At 36.7% G+C, this 21223-nt stretch overlaps 3 protein-coding genes across 5 annotated transcripts; 2 read left to right on the top strand and 1 right to left on the bottom strand.

The window, feature by feature from the left end:
- The first annotated feature begins 310 nt into the window (after positions 1-310).
- Positions 311-1995, top strand: LOC141914456 (cilia- and flagella-associated protein 276-like). 3 transcript variants are annotated; one of them, XM_074805667.1, is made up of 5 exons: positions 311-462; positions 625-857; positions 935-1053; positions 1149-1238; positions 1779-1995. In XM_074805667.1, exons 1-4 carry the CDS (start codon positions 382-384, stop codon positions 1217-1219), a joined length of 504 nt encoding a protein of 167 aa, XP_074661768.1. In that variant the 5' UTR covers positions 311-381; the 3' UTR covers positions 1220-1238; positions 1779-1995. The 3 variants fall into 3 exon arrangements, with proteins under 3 accessions (XP_074661768.1, XP_074661767.1, XP_074661766.1); XM_074805666.1 differs by lacking the exon at positions 1149-1238; XM_074805665.1 differs by having other exon boundaries at positions 1149-1995.
- A 182-nt stretch (positions 1996-2177) lies between these two features.
- On the bottom strand, positions 2178-5139 carry LOC141914453 (uncharacterized). The gene is made up of 12 exons (XM_074805652.1): positions 5051-5139; positions 4730-4865; positions 4409-4630; positions 4143-4213; positions 3922-4066; positions 3771-3836; positions 3551-3693; positions 3367-3463; positions 3161-3294; positions 2956-3074; positions 2752-2850; positions 2178-2675 (listed from the first exon to the last, which is right to left on the bottom strand). Exons 2-12 carry the CDS (start codon positions 4863-4865, stop codon positions 2591-2593), a joined length of 1317 nt encoding a protein of 438 aa, XP_074661753.1. The 5' UTR covers positions 5051-5139; the 3' UTR covers positions 2178-2590.
- A 359-nt stretch (positions 5140-5498) lies between these two features.
- On the top strand, positions 5499-20158 carry LOC141914441 (proton myo-inositol cotransporter-like). Its single transcript, XM_074805630.1, has 9 exons — positions 5499-5943; positions 8482-8641; positions 14020-14231; positions 16022-16136; positions 17727-17890; positions 18198-18309; positions 19266-19507; positions 19587-19739; positions 19926-20158. The coding sequence occupies exons 1-9, from the start codon at positions 5499-5501 to the stop codon at positions 20156-20158; spliced, it is 1836 nt and encodes a 611-aa protein (XP_074661731.1).
- The last annotated feature ends 1065 nt before the right edge of the window (positions 20159-21223 follow it).

The raw sequence follows: 21223 nt of genomic DNA, 5'->3' as shown, positions 1-21223 counted from the left end.
AACTACGTTAAAGAACTACAGGTCATTCGGTTCACTTACAACAATAATAATGATTCACATATTAGAGCAACATAACTGCCGAAATTCATACAGTAGTCACTTACTATTTACAAAATCTATTTGAAACATAATTTATTTCATTGAATATTTAAATGGTTCCACAGCTTACGATCTAGTCACTACTACCCTGAACTTGAACTGCCATACAAGGGATGGCTCCGTGAATATCACCAGGTCTGAAGTTCGAACACCAAGGGTGCATCGTTTCCATGGATATCCTAAACAATGTTACTAAACCCGGAAGTGTTTGTTTGACACAACAACACTTCAATCTTGGAGAGATTTGATTGTCATCACTTTCGTTCGAAACAATTCAGAAACATGGACGTGTCGACGAGAGATCCATATCCTTTTCCTCAGCTTCAAAATGATAGTGACTTTACAGGAATGATATCTCAGAAGGTAAGTCTTGAACATTGAACATTTGGCAATTGGAAATTTTCAACACTACATTTTTAAGAAACAAACAATTGAAAAGGCCTACTACATGAAAGAAACTTGACGTGAATGTTATTTGGGCTATTGTATTTATCTACTGATTGTCATTTGAAAATGTTCTTTCAGCATGAGGCTTATTCAACGCCGGTGCATATAGCTCAGAAACAGGATCCATGGTATAGACTGAATAGTCGCTGTACTCTTTCCAGCGCGAGAAGAGAAGTCTGTTATTACGACCCTCAGGCTCCAAATGACAGTCTAGACTTTGTATTGAAAGCTCAGTATGATCATCATCGTGAATTTCTAAAAGCATCAAATGAAACGCTACTTCAACCGGAGACGCTAGGATTACAACACGGGTAAGCGAGAAACATTATCACACCGTTCATTTATGTGGCAAGTATTTACTCAAATCTATGCCGTATTTCTTTTCAAGACGAATTCTCAAGAACAGAATAGGCGTACAAGTAGAAGCTCCTTCACAGGCTGAGAGTCCTGAAAGAGTTTATATATCACCGAAGAAAGAGAGCATCGATAACATTCACAATGCTATTCGTAAGTTCACTTTTTTCACCCATCGTTAGAGTTTTAGTAATTCAATCATCTTCATCTTACATATTTCATTAAGAAGTGTTGGCGTTCTTTTCTAGAGGGCCACCATTCACAAATTACGAACAAAGGATACTCGCGAAAGCCAGATGGTGGTTTATTCACTGCTTAGCATGGCAGCATTTTCGCTTGTAATTATACTGATATTCCCTTGCTATCCCCCTCTATGCCCTATACCTTCTACTGCCTTTTTAAATTGATTTTCCTATCATGCTTTCAACGATCTTCTACTTCTAGTGTACATAACCAGAAGAAATCTTTGATTCTAGATAGATTAATTTCGAACATTTGGCCATGCTAAATTCCTTAATAATACTCGAACAGGACAGAAGTTCGAACATAGCCTAGATACATAACAGTCTCCATGCATGGGACCATAAAAAATCACTGAGTTTAATACGAAGATGAGGGGATGCATGTACAGTAAATAATTCTTTATAATGCCACTGTTGGGACTAATATAAAACCTGGAGTTTTGTCAGTCATGAAGAATGGTATTTCCGTTGAATTAGAGTTACCGTAGATTTGGCAAATTTCTCTGAAAAACGTTTTAGCAGTGGCATTTTAAAGGATGGCATTATAACATTGGCATTGACTGTCGTTTTTTTACCCACACCTACAATAGCTCATCTTTCTATGCTTATATATTTATTTATGCTAACTTTTCACAGCGAGCCACCACAGTGCTGCAACAAATGGTGGATATTCGCGCAAACTAGACGGAGGATTCTTCAGCCCATAAAAGAATGTGAATGAGCAATATTTCCGCAGAATGTAACGATAAAGTGAACTGATAAATATAACTCGATTTTATGAAAATATATACGTTATATATTATACTTTAAAAATTACTTAATTTATTACATTTCATGTACACTGAATCAGTACGCTTGCCCTACTTAATTGTGATGAAATATATCTTCCAGTACGTTACTGCTGTCCACCAAAGATGTATTGAAAATATAAACATAAATATGACAGTATATGATTTTGTATGTTTTAAACTACTGTAAATGTTGTTAATAAATAATGATACATATCAGGGGTAAATTGAATGTTATATACAGTATATTTAATGTATCGGCATGTATTGTTTTATCTTAATTTATGTCAATAAATGAATGTAAAATTCATTAATGTGTACACTTTACATCAATCGTCTTGTCATCATTTTCTCATATTCCAATACTTAGAGAACCTCTATTGTAAGTCACTTCCATGAAGCAATTTACTCAACAGTTCAAAGATTACGAATAAATCATCATTCTATTTACTACAATTTTCACAGAAAATAAACAACGGTTTTTTAGAAGACAATCTATATTAGCACACAATTTTTGTAGTAAGTAATCTACTACTGGTAGACAAGTTTGATTGTATAATATGACTTATTTTCAGACAGTTATTTCAGCCCAGCGGTGTAAAAATACCTCATCATTGTTTAAAACGCAGTAGCACCATATATAAAACATTTCCTCCTCAATTAGAATACTGAACCTAGAGCATCAAACCATACAACCAGAGAGTTATCAATTGTAGTCACTTCAACGAATTTCTCATAAGACATTCTGAAATATATAAAACCCAACAATCAGTTATTGTTTTTAAGTCTACAGCCATTGAGACAATGTTTATATACGGTACCTATCATGGTCTTTCAACTGAGCAATACTGAATGTATGGTCCACCATTTCTTTGATAGCATCTTGTGACATGGCTTCCAAAACAGGCAAAGTATTCTCCCTTCAACATAATACGTAACATTTTTAGTTTTGGAAAACCCTAATTCAAAATTCAGTAAAACATTGTCCGTGGCTAAACGCAGATAGGATTTTGATATTTTCTTACCTCCCTCCGGGATTATCTGGAACAGTCACTTTTATGGCAGGGTTGAAGTTATCTTGAGGTATAGGAGCGCTAAATATGGAAGAGACTGGTCGACCAGAACTGTCATCGAAGTTTGCCATCTTAAATAATACATGTCAAACATAAGCTGATATTAAGCAAGTTAATTTGATATTTGGTTGATATGATTTCTTAGTAAATCATGTACCATTTCTTCCTCACAGGCTGTCACTACATCACGTACTAATTCAATAGTGATATCATAGTAAGCCCTAAACATACGTTGCATGTTGTCACGACTTATGGACTTTTTGTTTTCAATATCATAGGCTGCAAATGCATCTAAAAATAGAAAAAGTTTTATGTAAGAATAGACCACAGGTTTAAGATTACTAGGCTCACTCCTAAACTTACAAGGTAGTTTGTCTTGTATCGTTCCTTTACATAAGATTGACAGTCCTTTTACCATTTCCTCAAAATCGATAAATCTGTCATTGTTTCTGTCATAAAACTGAAACGATACATGAAATAAAACATTATTTCTCCCACCCTATTAAACAAATGTTTAAATTAATCCGAGAAATTATTATCACTATACCTTAAATAACTGTTCTAACAGAAGATTACTTTCTAATGCAAGAGGCCCTAAACAGTAATTGAATACTTCGCGAGAAATACCGCGGGAATTTTGTGTTAAGGACCGATATTCCTGATGTAAAGCCTCTAATTCAAACTGATCATCTGTAAAACATCAGAGACATGCATTAATATTTGCAGAAATCTAGAAATTCCTTTGAAAGATTGAAACTGAAACTTACAATTAGTTTCCTTTATCAATCGAAGTGTATCATCAATAGATAAGGAAATATGATTATTTATTTTACCTATAAACGAATCAAATAGACATCTAATTAAACATGGCACATATACAGCTTAAGAATTTGTTACTCGAGAGGCCTATTACCGTACCTGGATATAAAGTTTTAGACAAACCAATACGTGGACTAGCGAGTGGTGGAAGAGGAGTATTAATCTTTAAGAATACATGTGTACTGTTGTGCTCATCCTTAGGTTCACATTTATCGCATACGTCATAATCTGAGCAGTTAGCACACTGAAAACAAACATCCGACAGAAATATTCAAACATTCTTCAGGTGTAACATGGATATTCATTATCCATACATTTACCTTGTATCTGATTCCACAGAGAGGTGTTTGATGGCAAATATTGCAAGTAATTCCACGATGCATTAGTCCCACTGAAAAATTTATCAATTAGCAAATTACTACACAGATACTAATGAGGCAATCTTGAGGAAGACTTTAGTCTGAATATCAGATGATCTTACGCGTCACCCCACTCAGGAGTATGGCTTTAGTCTGAATACCAGACGTTATTACGGTCCCCTACACCGTGGTTAGATATAGTGGAGGACTCATTCACTGATGCTTACTTCTTTTAGCTTGATTTTCTGCGATACAAAACAACAAATTCATCATGCTCTGAGTGTCGATATTCTTGCCATCGTCGACTATAATACTGGAGGTATCAATATATCCACTGTTACCGGATGACACTAATCTATGGAAACGTCGTGGAGGATCTTCACGAGATTGCGAGCGACGCAATGCTAAATCAGGTATTGCTACTTGAATTCGAGGTGATGCTGTGTTTTCTGAAATAAATTTTTGTTAAATCCATTACATTACATATAACTGAGCGATCACTGCTGGCTTGACTACACTGCAGCCACATCCACTAATGTCTAATTTACCTGGTGAATTTTGCTGCTTATGATCAGTTTTATTTTGTTTGCTCCTGATCTTTAAAGCTTTGTAAACAAGGAATGTAGTAGCAGCCCCAATTGACGCTCCGAGCACAAAACTCAGTATTTCTTTGCGATTCGGCATCTGAAACCAAGTCAAGTGGGTTACAGGTTAAATGGGATTTGGTTTGATTGAATTGATAACAAATTTTCATCATCATCAGTCTTTCTTCCTTTCCCTTTTTAAATTAATTCATATATAAATAACTGTCTGCATTCATTCGGAAATTGTAATTTAGTAAGAGGAGAGACGACTACATATATACATACTATAAATGATCCATGAATATGGAATTAAGACACTTTTTATATATTTTTTGCCGAGATACTCATTCAATTCAATACATAATGCGTCTGGTGGCGCCATCTATGTTTAATAAGGTTCTATCTTGTCATTTCTATTCTATGTTTTTTGCTGTACATTAACTATACACTTTATTTCCTATCTTTAAAGTTATCTGTTGTAGGCCCTAACTGAATATTGTTAATTTTATGACGATGATGGTGAATGAAGTAAAAATGCATTGAATTTAATATGGTTCATCATGAATCTTGATGACGTAGATATTTAATCGTCTCTGATTGGCTCAGGAGTATCACAATATTTTGGCGCGATTCGCCGGCGAGCACGTGTGCGTGTTCATTCGGCCACAAGCTTCGTGGCTTCTATCACACACTTTTCACTATACATCATAAGAACATTATCATATCCGAAACCATGCAGCCCAATTCCGAAACAAAACCTGTCACACCTGTGACTGCTAATAATGAACACACTCAACAATACGACGAGGATTATCAATTCAAGATGGATCAAATAAAACGCTATCCGAAAACTCCAACATTTGTTTACGTTTTAACAGTCCTCTCTGGACTCGGGGGATTTCTTTTCGGCTACGATACTGGCGTTATATCAGGAGCTATTATCTTGTTGAGGGATGAATTTGTTTTAAATTCGGTTTGGCAAGAAATGATAGTCAGTATGACAATCGGAGCCGCCGCTGTATTCGCTATTTTAGGAGGATTATTAAACGATCGCATTGGCCGGAAACCTGTTATTTTGATGGCAAGCATAATATTCACAGCCGGCGCCATTTGCTTGTCAATTTCTAAGGATAGATATTTGCTTCTAGCTGGTCGGATTATTATTGGAGCAGCTATTGGTATGTTATTGATATAGAAATGGGTCTTTTATTTTGTTAACCCATATATTCAGAAATTCGAATTATCACATATTTAGTTAATTTTGAGTCTGTTAACCCTCATCATTGTAAACATTTTTAATCATCATTAGGCCGTGTTGAGCGTGTTTTCACCTTTCTTACATTTTTGTAGGATTTTTTACCGGTAATCAATGAATTCTAATTCTTTTTAGCCTTTTATGTCTTCCACGTATGTTTTATTTCATTTCATCATGATCGAAATGCATTGATAAATTGAAATAATACTTTCTCGGTGCGGGTGTTATTGCTTTCAGGGTTATCTTGAGTCTAGGTCTATGTGTCATTTTTTGTCAAGTTGATCAGTAAACATAGATTCTGCTTGCCTGCTTATTATCCAAGATATATCTAGCCAATTTGCATGGAAATAGCTAGTTGCTTTCTCGAGGTATAAGATGACAATTGAACGAGGTTCGAGTGACAGCGATATTCTTATTGGATTCCAGTCAGTCAACTTCTCTAGTGGGATCATTCCCAAATTGCTGTGGCAGATGTCTTAGACAATCCAGACGTTTGCGCTCTTCTAGCTAGACAAATCGTCATTCTGTGTGAATAAATCAATGCGCATTTAATCAGATTCCCAATCGATATGAGTTCGACTGTAAATCCATGAAACCAAAGCGTAAACCGGCCATTAGATTAGTCTGGATTACGCGTCCACTTCATTCACAGAAATATCCTCTTTCAGTTGAGCTCTCGCCGACGAACTTGTACCGATTAGGCCTAGGCTTTGCATTTTAGTAATTCTGCAAAAAAAAACTAATTATTTTCACGTAGCTTTTTGAGTAGGCGGTTTCATCAATGATTCTTGGAGGCTGATGTCCATGTTGTGAAAGGTGAATACCGCAGAGCAGGTGGAAATGTGATCTATCTGATTATTTTGTCCGCTTTCCCTCTGTCTCAAAACTTGGAGAAATATCACCAGCCCGATGAAAATGAATAAGCGACCATATATCATTTGATTTCACGATTAGCTCACTTTTTTATTCTTTTACAAAATAACAATTTTACAAATGTAGCAAAGTACCATAATGAAATATTGACCAATCTGTAGAGAGATGGTCGTATATGAGACATTTACACTGGTGGTCATACAGTGCAGTAATTGTGGCTGAATATTTCGCATTCGATATCTACTGCAGTGCTATTTGTTACGATGGTACTTATATCGGTTTTGCGCGTGTTTGAGGGGAGATCGGGCAATCCGGATCCATCCATGTGGAGAAATTCTCATGCATTCGTGAACATTAAATCCGTAACGATCGTATCCGATGCGAGCCAATTTTTTCTCGCGACGTATTACCACAAATCTCAGCAAACGATCTTCAAGTCAGTGACAATATCTAATGTCTCTATTCAAAATGTCAAATTGAATTGAGCGGATTAGTTTTCCTATCATATATACCCTGCAGTAAAGAGCTTATTCAACTGTTTTCTTCGAGAAGGTTATCATGCATGCTCTGCGTTTACTGATATAATAAAATATCCGAGGGGACTAATTAATCAAATTACTTTGTTCTATGTATGTATATATATACATCATTTACCTTCGGCATGTATTTTGACTGCCAGTCTGTCCACCGACTTATCCCTATCCACGTTCCCTATCCATCATATATAGCCAGATACTTCAAGAACCTGAAATATAAAATCTGTGCTACTAATATCATCTTGATACCCGTCTAAACAAAGACTGATGATATTCCAATCGATCGGATGTTTTTTCAGCTTTCAGTTCTCTAGTCTTCTAGAAGTGTTTTACATTTATTAACCACGGGCGGTGCATTTCACTTGATTCCATGTTAGTTCATTTATCATCATATCTATAGTTTGCTAGGATGCCGGTAAGCATGCTATTGGTGTCATTCAGATAGAAAGATCATACATCATGTTACCCAAGACACCTTCACGAGAATCTAGACTACCGGGCATGCGCTGAATCTACAATTTTTCATCGGTATTTCTGAACATGTTCCATGGAATTGGATGTAGGCTGTATGGTCCCTTGAGGTCTCGTTCTGATTTGGCTCTTGAAGGTTTAGAGGTTTCATAGATTCCAACACATTCCAAGAGTCGTTAAATCTGACTTGTGTGATGTTATACGTATTAATCCTTGCCATTTTCCGTGGCATCCGCCTCGTGGTGCTTTATTAATTGTCCAGACAGTAATACTCCTCGAATATAATGTTCATCTCAATTATCTCGACTTTTCATCGCATTCGGGTCATAAATCTTCGGCAAATTACGCCAGTCTTTTCGATCTCATCCTATAATAGCTGGAAATTTCTGAAATCGCCCTGATCTTCCCAAATCAATATTATTAATGCAGACTGACATTTAATTTAGATGCAGCGTTGTGTTGGATGGAGATGTTGTTTGCCAGACGCGACTCGGGTTAATATTCTCAGCTAGTGGTAGAGACTATTGAGAGTTGGTGTAAAATTGTAATAGTGACATGTGTATTTGTTTGTTTTTTTATAGGTTTGTCATCGATGACTGTGCCAATTTATATAGCAGAATCAGCACCCCCGCAGATCAGAGGTCGGCTGGTGTCCTGTAATGTAGCTATGATTGCTTGTGGTCAGTTTGTTGCCAATGTCATTGATGGTATTTTCAGTTTCAACAAAGAAACTGGATGGAGGTATGAAAACCGTATATTCTCATCTCATATTACCTGATCAGTTTTCTGTTTGGGAGAACACTGTGCCAAATTCAGTTGAATTCAGTTGTGCCTTTACATTATGATAAAAATGTTGACTACTTTGTGATGTTTTTTACATAAATCACGAATCTGTAGGTACCAGTTAGCAGAGTCTCCTCCCGAAAACCTCCCAGCCTTTGTTACCGTAATCGATGATCATGTCGTTATTGTGCTTCCGTATTATACTTTTCGGGGCCCTTTAGGGGCTTGAAGAAAAAGATCTCCTGAGCTATGAGATCGTCAGTTGTTAAATCAGGAAATCTATAGTGAACAAGTATCTATTTGAAATATTAATGGACATTTTGTTATTTTAGAATTACGCGTTCGTTTAAAGTGCCAATCACCAACGTTGGCACAATCACCAAATCTTGGATTGTTAAAAAATTATTTGTTGCTGTTAAGTGTTTCGTAGGTCTCGCGAATAGCAAATAGAAATCCCACACTTAGAAAGTTCGAAGTGTTTCCTTGAGCTAGTATGGTTTATTCAACGTTTCGACTAGTCATGTTCAGGGTGTGGAGTTTTTAATCGTCACAGCACGGACAGAGCGTTTCCTCACTGCAGCTTCAAACTATTTCACATTATCGTCGTTATTTAGTTGACAGGAAAATGCAACCAATGAAAGCTGACTGGGTTTATTAGCATTTGATACGGAGCATTGACTATGTAGTACTAGAACATCGATTTACGAATGCAAATGAAACCATGCAGAACCAATGATAAAATACTAAAAGGAGTGGTACCGGCATCTAAAATGCGACCTGCTCTGTATTGATTTTGCAGTAATTATGAAATACTGATGCAATTATTTCCTTACATGAAAAATAATTTGAGGTTTATGTGTTTCGTCGCAAATCATTGTACGGCACTCGCGTGATATAGGCCTTTGTATCAAGTTCATTGACTCACTTAATTCATAGAGCACAATATCTACACAAATTCTTGGTGTAATTTTTCATTTTGGGAAAAATATCATCATCGGCGCCTGGTCGGGACACCCGGGGCATTATTGCCAAGCAACAAGAAATCGACATCATGCTTTATGTTTCTTCAGTGTTTTATATATTGCTTGGCATTGCGTGCTCTGACTAGAAATTATTACAGGTATTCTGTAAACAAATACCCAATCAATGGGTTATTCTGGTATTGATTTATTTGACTATATAGTTTCCCAATGGAGAACCTAAGATAAATATTCGCAATGCCATCCCACGGACTATCTTTACCGTTGCTCTCTGGTAGAATGATCACATCCTTTTAGCCAGAAGATAGATGTAGAACCACTCTATCGTAAGCTTACACAAGTGGCTGAATCATATTGAGAATCGCAGGAAGTATTTTCATGCGACTAACTTCCCCCAGAAGCATCAGAGTTGCAGTCGTGCGCACATTCTGTAGAATGACACAGAATTTTGTCGTATGAATCAGAAAGATAACTGTTAGGTGACTGTATATACACACACATGTTGGTTAATCATGGAGGCATGAATCAACTGTACCCATGATTACCGCCAGTCCTGTTGATTGATTTTATACCGAGATCATTTCTGACGCATGTTCCCCTCAATTAGAGTAAATTTCATTACAAGTATTTCTCACCATATTCCAGACGGGTCATCGGGCAATTGACGAATTGACGAATTGACATGCTTATTAATTCTACCGATGCCTAAAGATATGTATATGTGGATTTCATCATTTCTTTGTCTTTAATTGAAGAAATGTTTTGAATTGTAATGAAAACTCCGGTGGTTTCTGGTCGGACTGCATGGTTTTACACAGAACTAGTTTAATCAATTACAGAAATGTCAATGGTACTTGCACATGTGCGAATAGAGGTGCGGTAGTTACTTTAACAATTATCAATTTATGAAATTTCGATTGTAATTGTTCTCTTGATTAGTAAACCAAGCAAAAATACAGTAGTTGAGCTCACAGAAAATCTAGACAGGAACCACTCCTTCTCGGCAAACTTTGTGTCGCTGAATGATTTGGGATCAAAGACGTGATTCCGAATCTCAGAGAGTTTGAATGTTTTATCGGTCGCTGAAGTTGAGATCAATTTGTGAGAGGCTCAGATATGTGAATTTCATTGTTTGCAGTAATTGCTTCTCGTCTTCCTCCCACGCATCTCTTGTCTTGTCGATGATTCGTATTCCGCCTTAATTCATCATCTAAAGCCTTGTCGATCCGATACTGTTGCTTATGATTATTAGCCGTGTCTTAACCTGCATTAAGTGTTATCGGAATTGTTCTGATCTTATATTCAGAATTCTTAGTTTCTCACCAAAATCAAAAGTCGAACATTCTAGTGTATACACTTTTCGCAATTCTGAGATTACTGACATTAAAAGACAGCCTGTATTGTCAGGAGTTTGACCTGTGTGTGTGTATCACATTTTGATGACTTCCACTCGAATATCTCATTTACAACTGAAGCAATAACGCCTCGTAAAACTGTTCGTCATAAACAATGATGTCGCAGCGCGGCGGCCATTTCAAATAAGAAAATTATCGTCTCCTGACGCAATTATTTTCTGTACTAGATCGTGTGAAATTACCAGGTTTAATCTGTGTGCGGTGACGTATGGATCGTTGAAGTGGTTCACGTTATCGCTGAAGGGAAGAAGAGTAACACTCGTAATTCTTAAAGTTTTAGCTGATTTCTAATGGGAATCGAAAATTCCATGTTTTCCGAGGTTCGAATTCAAATCAATAAAATGAGTTCATTACACGTATCCCTCGCATTCTATTAAAAGCATCTTTCATTGCGAGTGCGGAGTTAACGTTTTTTTATGATTCAAGTGTAATTCTTAATTTCTGATAAACTGAAACTTGATTAAGGGTAATCATGTTTTCATTTTGATGAATGAGATATTTGAATTGGAATAATTAGACATGCATATAAGGCATACAGACTCAGTGAAGAGTTATCTTTAACTTAGATTAACTCAGATTTTTCGATGATGAGATCGGTGTCTTCATCGTTTTTGATGAATATTGCGCGATCGATCTCCAATTCAGCTCAGCTTTCTTTTTTCCTGAAAAAATCTGATTTAGGGGCATTCTCTCGCTAAGTGGAATACCTCAAGCGGTTATGTGGGATGAAAAACAATATTGCCATAAAGCTAGAATAATGGATTAGTGTTGTTCTGCTGTTGTAACCTGGATGGCATTTACAACACTGGACGGACATGTCATTTCAGTAATGATTTGCATGTTGGCTGGCCACTATAAAAAGATCCGTTCTGTTGAGCCTATGGTTTATTCGAGTATTAGGTTTGTAGGCGTACGGTACTTACGTCTTTGGTCTACTCCGAGGCTGGTTCTATGCAGAAAAAATATTTGACACTGGGGGCTATCGATTTCCTCTTGCTTTATATCCGATAAACGACCGAGGAAGACATTGGAAGACATTGAAAGAGAACGTGTCTCTTTCATTATTCAAATTTCAAATCCACCTTTTCAGTACATTTCTGAAACACCTTGAATTATTCAATTCACCAATGAGACTAATAATTATGAATGAAAGGATTGCTCCGGCGTGAAAGCATATGAAATATTTATAGATGTTTCAACAAAAGGACAACAATATAAGCATTAAGTTTTTAAGGGCCAGAAATGATTAGTTGTATTGAAGTTGATTCTACGAGGATACGATGTTACCATTTTTGTAACGTTATTATCGCTACTTGAGATGCAGATATTACTTCAACCGCTTTCATTTCAGAAAATCAATGAATACATGTATATATTGGGAACATGGAGGGAATTCATCTCAACTGGTCCAGTCGCCTTCTACTGCGTGAATCGTCTGCAGCGATTCCAGTCTAGACGGCCATTTATCAGATTAGAAAATCTAATCATTGTAGCTGCATCATTAAGTCACCTTTCCCTCAGAGTCAATGAGCCATATAGAAGTGGCATTTTTCTTCAGAAAACAAATGATAAGAATCACTGATCAGAAATGTGTAACTTATACGTGCAACTTGATCGTTCTAATATACAATGCCGGGTCCATAGATTCCGTCCCCTGGATGGTTCTGCCAAAAAAAAACTGAAGAGCTGAACTGATTTTATTCGCGGTTAATCTCATAATAGAATGAAATTGATTGAGGTCAGACTAGGATATGACGGATTTATAGATTTCCTGTCAATGGCTCAAGCTCTGGGAATGAAATTAAAGCAGTAGTCACTGAGCTACTTGACGCAAATATAAGCCGAGATGGAAGCAATATTGTTGGCGTTATTGATAAATGAAGTGAACTTGAATCCAGATCTACGAGAATTTTTTAGCTTTACCAGGCATTGTCCAGCACTGGTATTGACCAACTAGCTGCTTCATACTAGATTGATTCTCTCAGTAGTGAGATGGATGAATGGCAGGAATTGTACAGTTTCCACAGCATTTTTGTTCCATGTGGTCGATATTACTTTGATCATAGAAATGATAACTGAGGACTCTGCATGGTCACCATGGCAGCCTATAGTTAAAATATGACCAGCATTGAATTATGCGTGGAAACTTGAAGCATATAACTCAAAATTTTAAATTAATACGAATTGAACACGATGCAGGGAAATGCGGAAACAGGAGACGGAAACATGTTTGCGAGCGTTTCCCTGTCTGTGACGTGTGAAGAGAAACGAGAAACATTGTTTGCGTTTGGCTTTCCAGCATACCACGACTACTGGAAATCTATCATAGCCGTAAAAGTTCCTTTAATCGACAAACCGATTGCAGCATTATTCCATGTTTGCTGCATAGTTGAGATGCATCTAGATTGGATAGTAACATCAGTAATGAAGTAATTCAGAAGTAATTCACAATCCCCTGGGTGTTAATTAGCACCAGGACAAATTGAGACTCGCAATTTGTGAATTATCCGCTGTTTGTTTCCTTGAAGCAATATTTGTTACTGATGATAATGAAATATTGTGATTCCTTCTGCCGTTTGTCGTTTTAAACCACGCGGATTCATATTCCAACCTCGCACAGTTATCCTATATCATCATCAGACGTCGGTAACGTCTGCGGGAGTGAACATGATCTTGATGAAACACCTACATCGTGTTGTAACGATAATCATATAAGATAAAATCCCAAAATACAAACGAAAAAAGACTTTTATATATAATTTTCAGGGATACTTAGTTAAATAGAATAACTCAAGGAAATTTGTTTTCTTTCACGGGATCTTATCTTTGACAAAATGATATTTGACATACAAATGGCTGTTCTAGGACCTCTTTCACTTTTTGAGGGTAATTATCGTCATTGCTAAATTGTCAAGTAAAATGTGATGTTTATTTCATATAGGTACATGTTGGGTCTAGCGGCGTTACCATCTGCAGCTCAGTTCATTGGGTTCCTGTTTTTGCCCGAGAGTCCACGATGGTTGATAATTCAGGATAAAGAAGATAAGGCGCGTCGAGTACTGCACGAAATTCGCGGAGAAGAAGACATCGAGGAAGAATTTGAGAGTATTAAAAACAATTGTCTGGAGGCAGAAAGAGAAAGGCGAGAACGAAGTATGTATGTTAAATAGCCGGTTAAATCTTTGGTACCATTTGAAGTCCACTCTCGTTTTGAAGAGATATATTTTGTAATAGTGTTATGGACTTGAAATTCACTGACCGATTCCCCCTGATCCAAGACAAAAATTATTTGTATTGTTCGTCTGTTTAAACGTGATTGTGTCGCGTGCCGGGTCCCTAGACCAATGCAGTTCCAATCTCGACGTTTCTAACAATAATCTGGCTATGCATGTACTTAAAAAGCTCACAAGAAAGAGCTCTTGGGATTAGCTCATAAATCATTACTGTGATATACGCTTCTCTTACAGCAGCCAGAATGATATCACTAGTGAAATACAGGCATGATCGTTGCCAAATAAACAAATAATCACTAAAGTTGCTCAAAAGCTGCAGGGCGATATTTGGGAGATGTACCCCGTACTGTATTTCATAGCGATTACTGTCAAACCATACGAATTTTCAAAAACCTTTAACATTTACCTAATTAAGCTTTACTTTAGCACATTTTCATGCATGTGGATGATAGTGTACTTACGTAGGTTTAATGTCATTGCATGTTAATCAATTAATGCATTGATAAAATGTCTCCCCGCTGACCGATTAATCCTGGCATCCGACTGCTTTTAGTCGCTTTGCATAGCAATAAATCGGTAATGGTTCTAAATGAAATTGGTCAAGTGTACCATGCACAGTGATTGCAGCCAGTTGATATCACATTTTTATCAGTTTATCTTTTGGTTACTGTTGCGATCTATTGAGTTTGACATATTTCGCAACATCATTTAACACGACATGATATGACCCAAAATAATTCCGTCGCCTGATCCAACGATCCTGAGGCCTCACTCGTTTCAATTCAAAGCCGATTCAATTGTTGATGCAGTTATGTCCGTGCATCCGAAGTTCATCTAAAAAATAGCGTTGTCAATTAGGCTCTGTGTTACTGAGAACTGATACACTAATCCAATAATACAACAAAGGGTGAATTCAATTGACACCTATAACTATGTTAAATGCTACAGGAAACAATGTTTTGTGAGATGTGAAATCTTCCGGTACAGCCCGGTCTGATGTTAACCATGTATGATTTTCGTGGTGTTTTGTATGATTTAGCCATAAGAAGAAATGTTCTATGCTCATTCATAATCATTTTCGCAGCGACAAAATTCGACTATTGATTTAGTATCGCAAGTACGAATATTGCTAACATTAATATCACTAAAGACTTTATTTACATATTAGCGCAGTACGTCTCGTGCATTACTTCAGAATAAGCCATCAATAACATAAATTATTCAACGGGAAAATTTCGATTTTGTACCATATTTCTACCATGCGTCTGCTTTGGCTGATTTTACTGGCGCGGACAGGAAATTATTAAAGACAGTGGCAAGCAATTACTCAGGAGATATGACTGGTAACAGATGATCTAACTAGCCAGGCATCGGGCTTCGATCGCTTTGCTTCTTGACAAACAAAAATGTCACCCATTTCTTCAAAACCATCTGATTCTGTTTTGAAAAAGGCATTTGATCTAATGACAGTTATTTTCTATAACACTCTACGTCACTGAAACCAACATAGGTTCTAGAATACACCATTGCTAGCCGCCATTTTGTGAGTTTACTTTTGTAATTTGCAACAATGCGTCATGAGAAGATTTCAAAGAACTGTGACCAAACTGTTGTACAGGACGAAGACAGTTGATTCGGGAAATAAAACCATATCATTCAAAACTGCTTCTCATTTCAGCTTCGCTATAAATGATTCACTGTTATTTTAAGGTATGAAGTCACCTATTATAGTACAGATGATATTGACCCCATCAATACGTCGATCTCTAGTGATAGGATGTAGTTTACAAATGTTTCAACAATTAGCCGGTATCAACACTGTCATGTGAGTATTTCACACAACCTATTATCTAATATTAAATGTTTATTATGAAATGTATTTGAGAAAATCAATTTCAAGGTGTCAAATTTAAGATTGATGAGCGAGTGAATGTTAGTTGGAATGAACGCTCTAGGCTGTTAAAGTGGTACCATGTACACGCTGTTATATTGAACTTGGATATTTTCATTATTGAATCTGCAATTGAAATGCTCATCATTGGAGCACCTACCCATTATTGATTCTTCTTCGGGAATGAAAAATTTGAATTTGTCAATTGTTTCATCTTCTGACATTTATTTTAGCCTCGATCTTTTCTGCAAGGAACACGAATACGTGTTGTAACTGCGGGCCTGTAAACTATTTTCCCCTGAAATGAAGCAGCCTTATCTGTAATTCGTGATCAGCTTGGTTTCCATTTTACAATTTGATTTTCTGTTTAAGGAAATTGAAACGAGTATTCAGACATTTGCCGTAGGACTGTCAATGTACATGTAGACAGCGTCATCGCTTGGCAAAGAGAAACTTGACACTTTTAGCCTAAAGCCACCTGAAATTCATGCGACAATTTACTATCATCAAATTAAATAGTATCATTTCCTGGAAATGTACCGTACTGCTTAAATAATCATGGCTGGTTTTGTACTTTTTATTTCAATATGAAAACTGATGATGGTGAAGTTACTGAGCCACATCTACTAGACTCTGAAGGCAAGATCAATAAATATATAGTAGTACTTTCAATTATTATAATTTGGTTGCGGTATTTTAGCTTAAGGGCCTCAGCTTGGTGTAGGAAAGTGATGGTTCATATTTGCAGTCAATAAGCTTTTTGTCCAGATTCATCAGAGAATCCAATTATATGTTGACAATGTCTTGCCACAAAACGATTTTTACTAAATCAGACTGGGTGTGGTTTGTCTGATAATCAAGAATATACCAATACAGTAAAAAATTGGAAATATCTAGAATTCAGAAATGGTTTCACGCGATCCTATAGTTTATGTCAATTTCATCCTTGCTGAGGTAACCTTCCTCCAATTCTAACGATTGATAACGGCTGATATGCGTATGCAATAGTTACCACTGTGTAAAAGTGGAAACCTCTTTTTCCAGACTGAGGGTAAATGACACTCTCATCTTCTCAACGGTTGAATGACTACTGGTATATTTACACTGCTCTCGTCGTGTGCCTTCAATCAGCCCCGTACTGCATAGTCAACTATTCCGGCGAATTACTTCATCATTTCTTGATGCATATGCACTGCGTATTTTCGTCGTAGCATTTCTATTTAATAAGAATTTGATAAGAATGAAATTTTGCATCATATGCAAAATTTAGCTTTTAAAATACAATTCGAACTTCGACAAGTCTTTCGGCAATGTTAATGAAAATATGCCCATCAAATGGCACCTCCATATTCATGGAAACTATATGAATCATATTATACGTGACAGTTCTAATTTGTGTTTTAATGGGTAATATTTTACGCGTTGTTATCATTAATTCCGGGTTCTATATCTCAACTCTGAATTGTGTCTTTATTCCATCCATCCCAATTGTAATGTATCCATTTGTTGTATATATATTTGTAGGTATTATAGCGCTACAATTATCAAGATGTCTGGTGTTAAAAGTGAAATGACAGCAATTTGGTTATCAGCAGTGACTGCCGCTGTCAATTTCATGTTTACATTTGTTGGGCTTTACTTGGTTGAAAAGATTGGCCGTAGACTTCTGACATTAGGCAGTTTAATGGGTTAGTAATCTTCACTTTAGATGGGATACGTTATGGGTGCCATCGACGTATATCTGACCGATGACGATTTATCTGATACCACACGGAATCAGTGGGCTATTGTTATGCATATGGTCATTGTGGGTGATATATGTCTTATGGTAGCCAAATACATTACCTCGTAATTTTCTTAGTTTGCATCGATGTTGTCGGATCTTTTCAAGATTTTCTCTACATCGCCTTCAATCGGAACGAAATACCGGCTTTAAATGGGGTTTGTTCAACCTATACCTATATGATCATCTCTAATCGAATTTGTCTTTCTCAGGAGCCATTATAAGTTTGATATGGTTAGCCGTAGGATTCCAACTAGCCGCCTTTAATTCACCTAGAATCAACTCGTGGGAAAATATAGAAGGAAGCCAGTGCGGTGCGTACAGGTATGTTAAATTCTAAAAAGGTCTGCTTAGTTAAGATCTAAGAAGGCACATCCTACTTAAGCTTGTAGTAGTCGTAATGGTTTTCCCATTCAGTCTCAGTCATCCTAATAGAAATATATAGAAAAAAGGGTAATAAAGGCAATGTTTATTCTCCGAGGGGAACCGTCATTTTCATGAATTCAGATCACATCTCTTTCAAGCTTGATTAGCGATATTTTGTCGAGCTACGTATTCTATCTATGGTAACTGCTTCATCATCGGTACTTTTTCTTTAATCTGGAAGGCTTGATTAGTTTTTGTAGTTAACTGTGATCTGAGGGAAAAGAATTTCTCATGAGAAAAGCAAACAATGCGTCTACACATAATTAGAATATAGATGAACTTTCGTCAGCTAGCTAGTGTCTGATCGAACACCGGGCTTCATGAAATTTCGGATAAACAAAAAGCTGTGATACCCTTATTTATTCCGAGGTGTTCTAATCCACATTTTGTGGAATCATTATTACATGATACTGCGGATACAATATGAGTATTTTTCAATTTTACACCGTGATAAATGATTCGTGTGCTCTGAGATTGAAATTTCCTGGTGATCGATTAAGATTTGCATTAGAATGTAGGTTACACGGTCCTTATCCATCACTGCCAGTTTCTTCGCACACAAGTTAGTCTAATGGTTTATCACATTCAGTTGTGACAATTACGAAAGCTTGTGCGCATCACTACTGAATTAGATGACTGCTACTAATGTATATACATGAACGTATGGATGTTGATCAAGCCATTGCAATTGAAGTGGTTGAATAAATTCTATTAGTTGGCTGTCGAAATCGTCATATCGGTCGTCAAGTTGAGGCCACATATGGTTGAGCTGTTATGTTCTTGTCTTTAATTGTAATCAGGAGCGCACAATTTATCTGCATATTACTAGTACCATAATGAATTTTGAATTTCAGTACCTGTGATGACTGTATGAGGGACCTATATTGTGGGTATTGTTACATGGATGAGAATCGCGGTCCTGTGAATGCTTCATGTCTGCCCACAACTTATGACGATCCCCTGAAAGCTACTAGTGGACGTTGTAACAGCACATATTTACCTGGGGATCTCACATGGGCATACGAGTATTGTCCTACCGCATACTCATGGATGGCTATGGTTGGCCTGGTACTTTATCTAGTCTTCTTTGCCCCAGGTAATTATAGAAATTGTTGAAAAGGTAGGACCTTTTTTCGTGAAGGAATCGCATAACAATAATGACATGTATATTTCAGGTATGGGTCCTATGCCATGGACTATCAACTCAGAGATCTATCCACTATGGGCTAGGAGTACTGGTAATGCTGTATCTACATTCACTAACTGGTTGTTTAATCTGATAGTCTCAATGACATTCCTCACATCCACAGAAGCCTTAACTCGACATGGTAAAAATCCCTCTATAAGTGGCATCTTGCCTGAGAAACTTGTATCATTAACTAAAGTGGTAGATTTAGTGATAACTGATTCAATTTGAAAATGAACTACATTTCGTCACAGAGAAGAGACTATATCCTACCTTACTATCCAACATAGCGATAGCAGATGTCTTAAAATCATCGTTTATTTTTCAGGTACATTCTGGTTGTATGCCTGTCTGGCCATGGTTGGCTTTTCAGTTCTCTTCTTCCTGTTGCCCGAAACAAAAGGAAAGACCCTGGAAGAGGTCGAAGGCCTCTTCGCTCGACCGTGGTTCGGAAAAGGTTCTTCAAAGCTTACGTCTTATGCAGAAAAAAGTATTCAATACGTACATATCCGCGGCTTAAACCGCGATGGAAGAGATTCAGAACTCGACTCTCCCGAATAGATATATTCATATATAAACGTATGAATATTCAAACATATTTAGCACAATTACAGACAATTGCGGAAATATGTGAAACAACTACATCATTCGTCAACCTTCTTTCAACTATCATTGACATAATAGACTCGGTGTCCATGGGCGAAGTAGGCCTAACGTGTATTGATGAGGAAGAGACTTTTGTTTAAACCAAATCAATCAATGACCTTCAGTATAATTGGGTGGTGTGATTTGTTCAGAACCATCTCTTATATATATGGGTTTAAGAAAAAATGCCGGTAATATTCCATCGCCTGGCTAACGGATAGATCTGTGATAGTTACAAGATTTGCCTTGAGAACTTGTGTGCCACAATTATATGTGATGAGGAATGAAAATTATTTTATTTCAAATTCAAAACTCCAATGATTATCATTATCATTGTGAAATTTGTGATATTAAGGAAAACATGATCTGAAAAAAGAAATAAAATTTATTTTTGCGATTATGGCAAACACGAATGGTGATATGTATAGATTTATTTAGACCTTTCATGGTTGAATAAGATGTTTTCAGCGTGAAAGCAAAACATTTGACTGAATGAGCAGATAACTATAGAGAGAGGACGCTATCATATCTCATTAACCATAGAATATATCATCTAGTCATGATCCTGCTGGTAACTAATGATTGGTCTGCTTACGAAAAGAATTGTCACTATTTTTTGAGAAACACCTTGATGTGTCATGGAGGTAAACCCAGTTTGAAGTTTACCGTACCTCTACTTTGAATGTTCGACTCAATCGGAGACGGAATTACTGGCAATCAACAGTGATTTAGATTAGATATAGCTTTTTAGGGGTAGAGTTAACGTGTGAATAAACAATCATCTATAATAATCCACTCATTTTAGCTGGCCTTGTAGTTTAGTGATAGGCATATAAACCGTATATACATATCAACTGTACTAACTTAATAATAAGTGTATATTCCAAGTCTTATGAAAACTTGGTGGGAATATTTTTTTATAAAATGTATTTAAAGTGGTAATAATGTGGTAGACTCTTATAGACCTTATTCGCGTGACGT

The sequence above is a fragment of the Tubulanus polymorphus genome, unplaced genomic scaffold (assembly GCF_964204645.1).
Source record: "Tubulanus polymorphus unplaced genomic scaffold, tnTubPoly1.2 scaffold_21, whole genome shotgun sequence".
Lineage (NCBI taxonomy): Eukaryota > Metazoa > Nemertea > Palaeonemertea > Tubulaniformes > Tubulanidae > Tubulanus > Tubulanus polymorphus.
The sequence above is the reverse complement of the archived record's forward strand: the minus strand, read 5'-3'. Positions and strand labels throughout refer to the sequence as shown.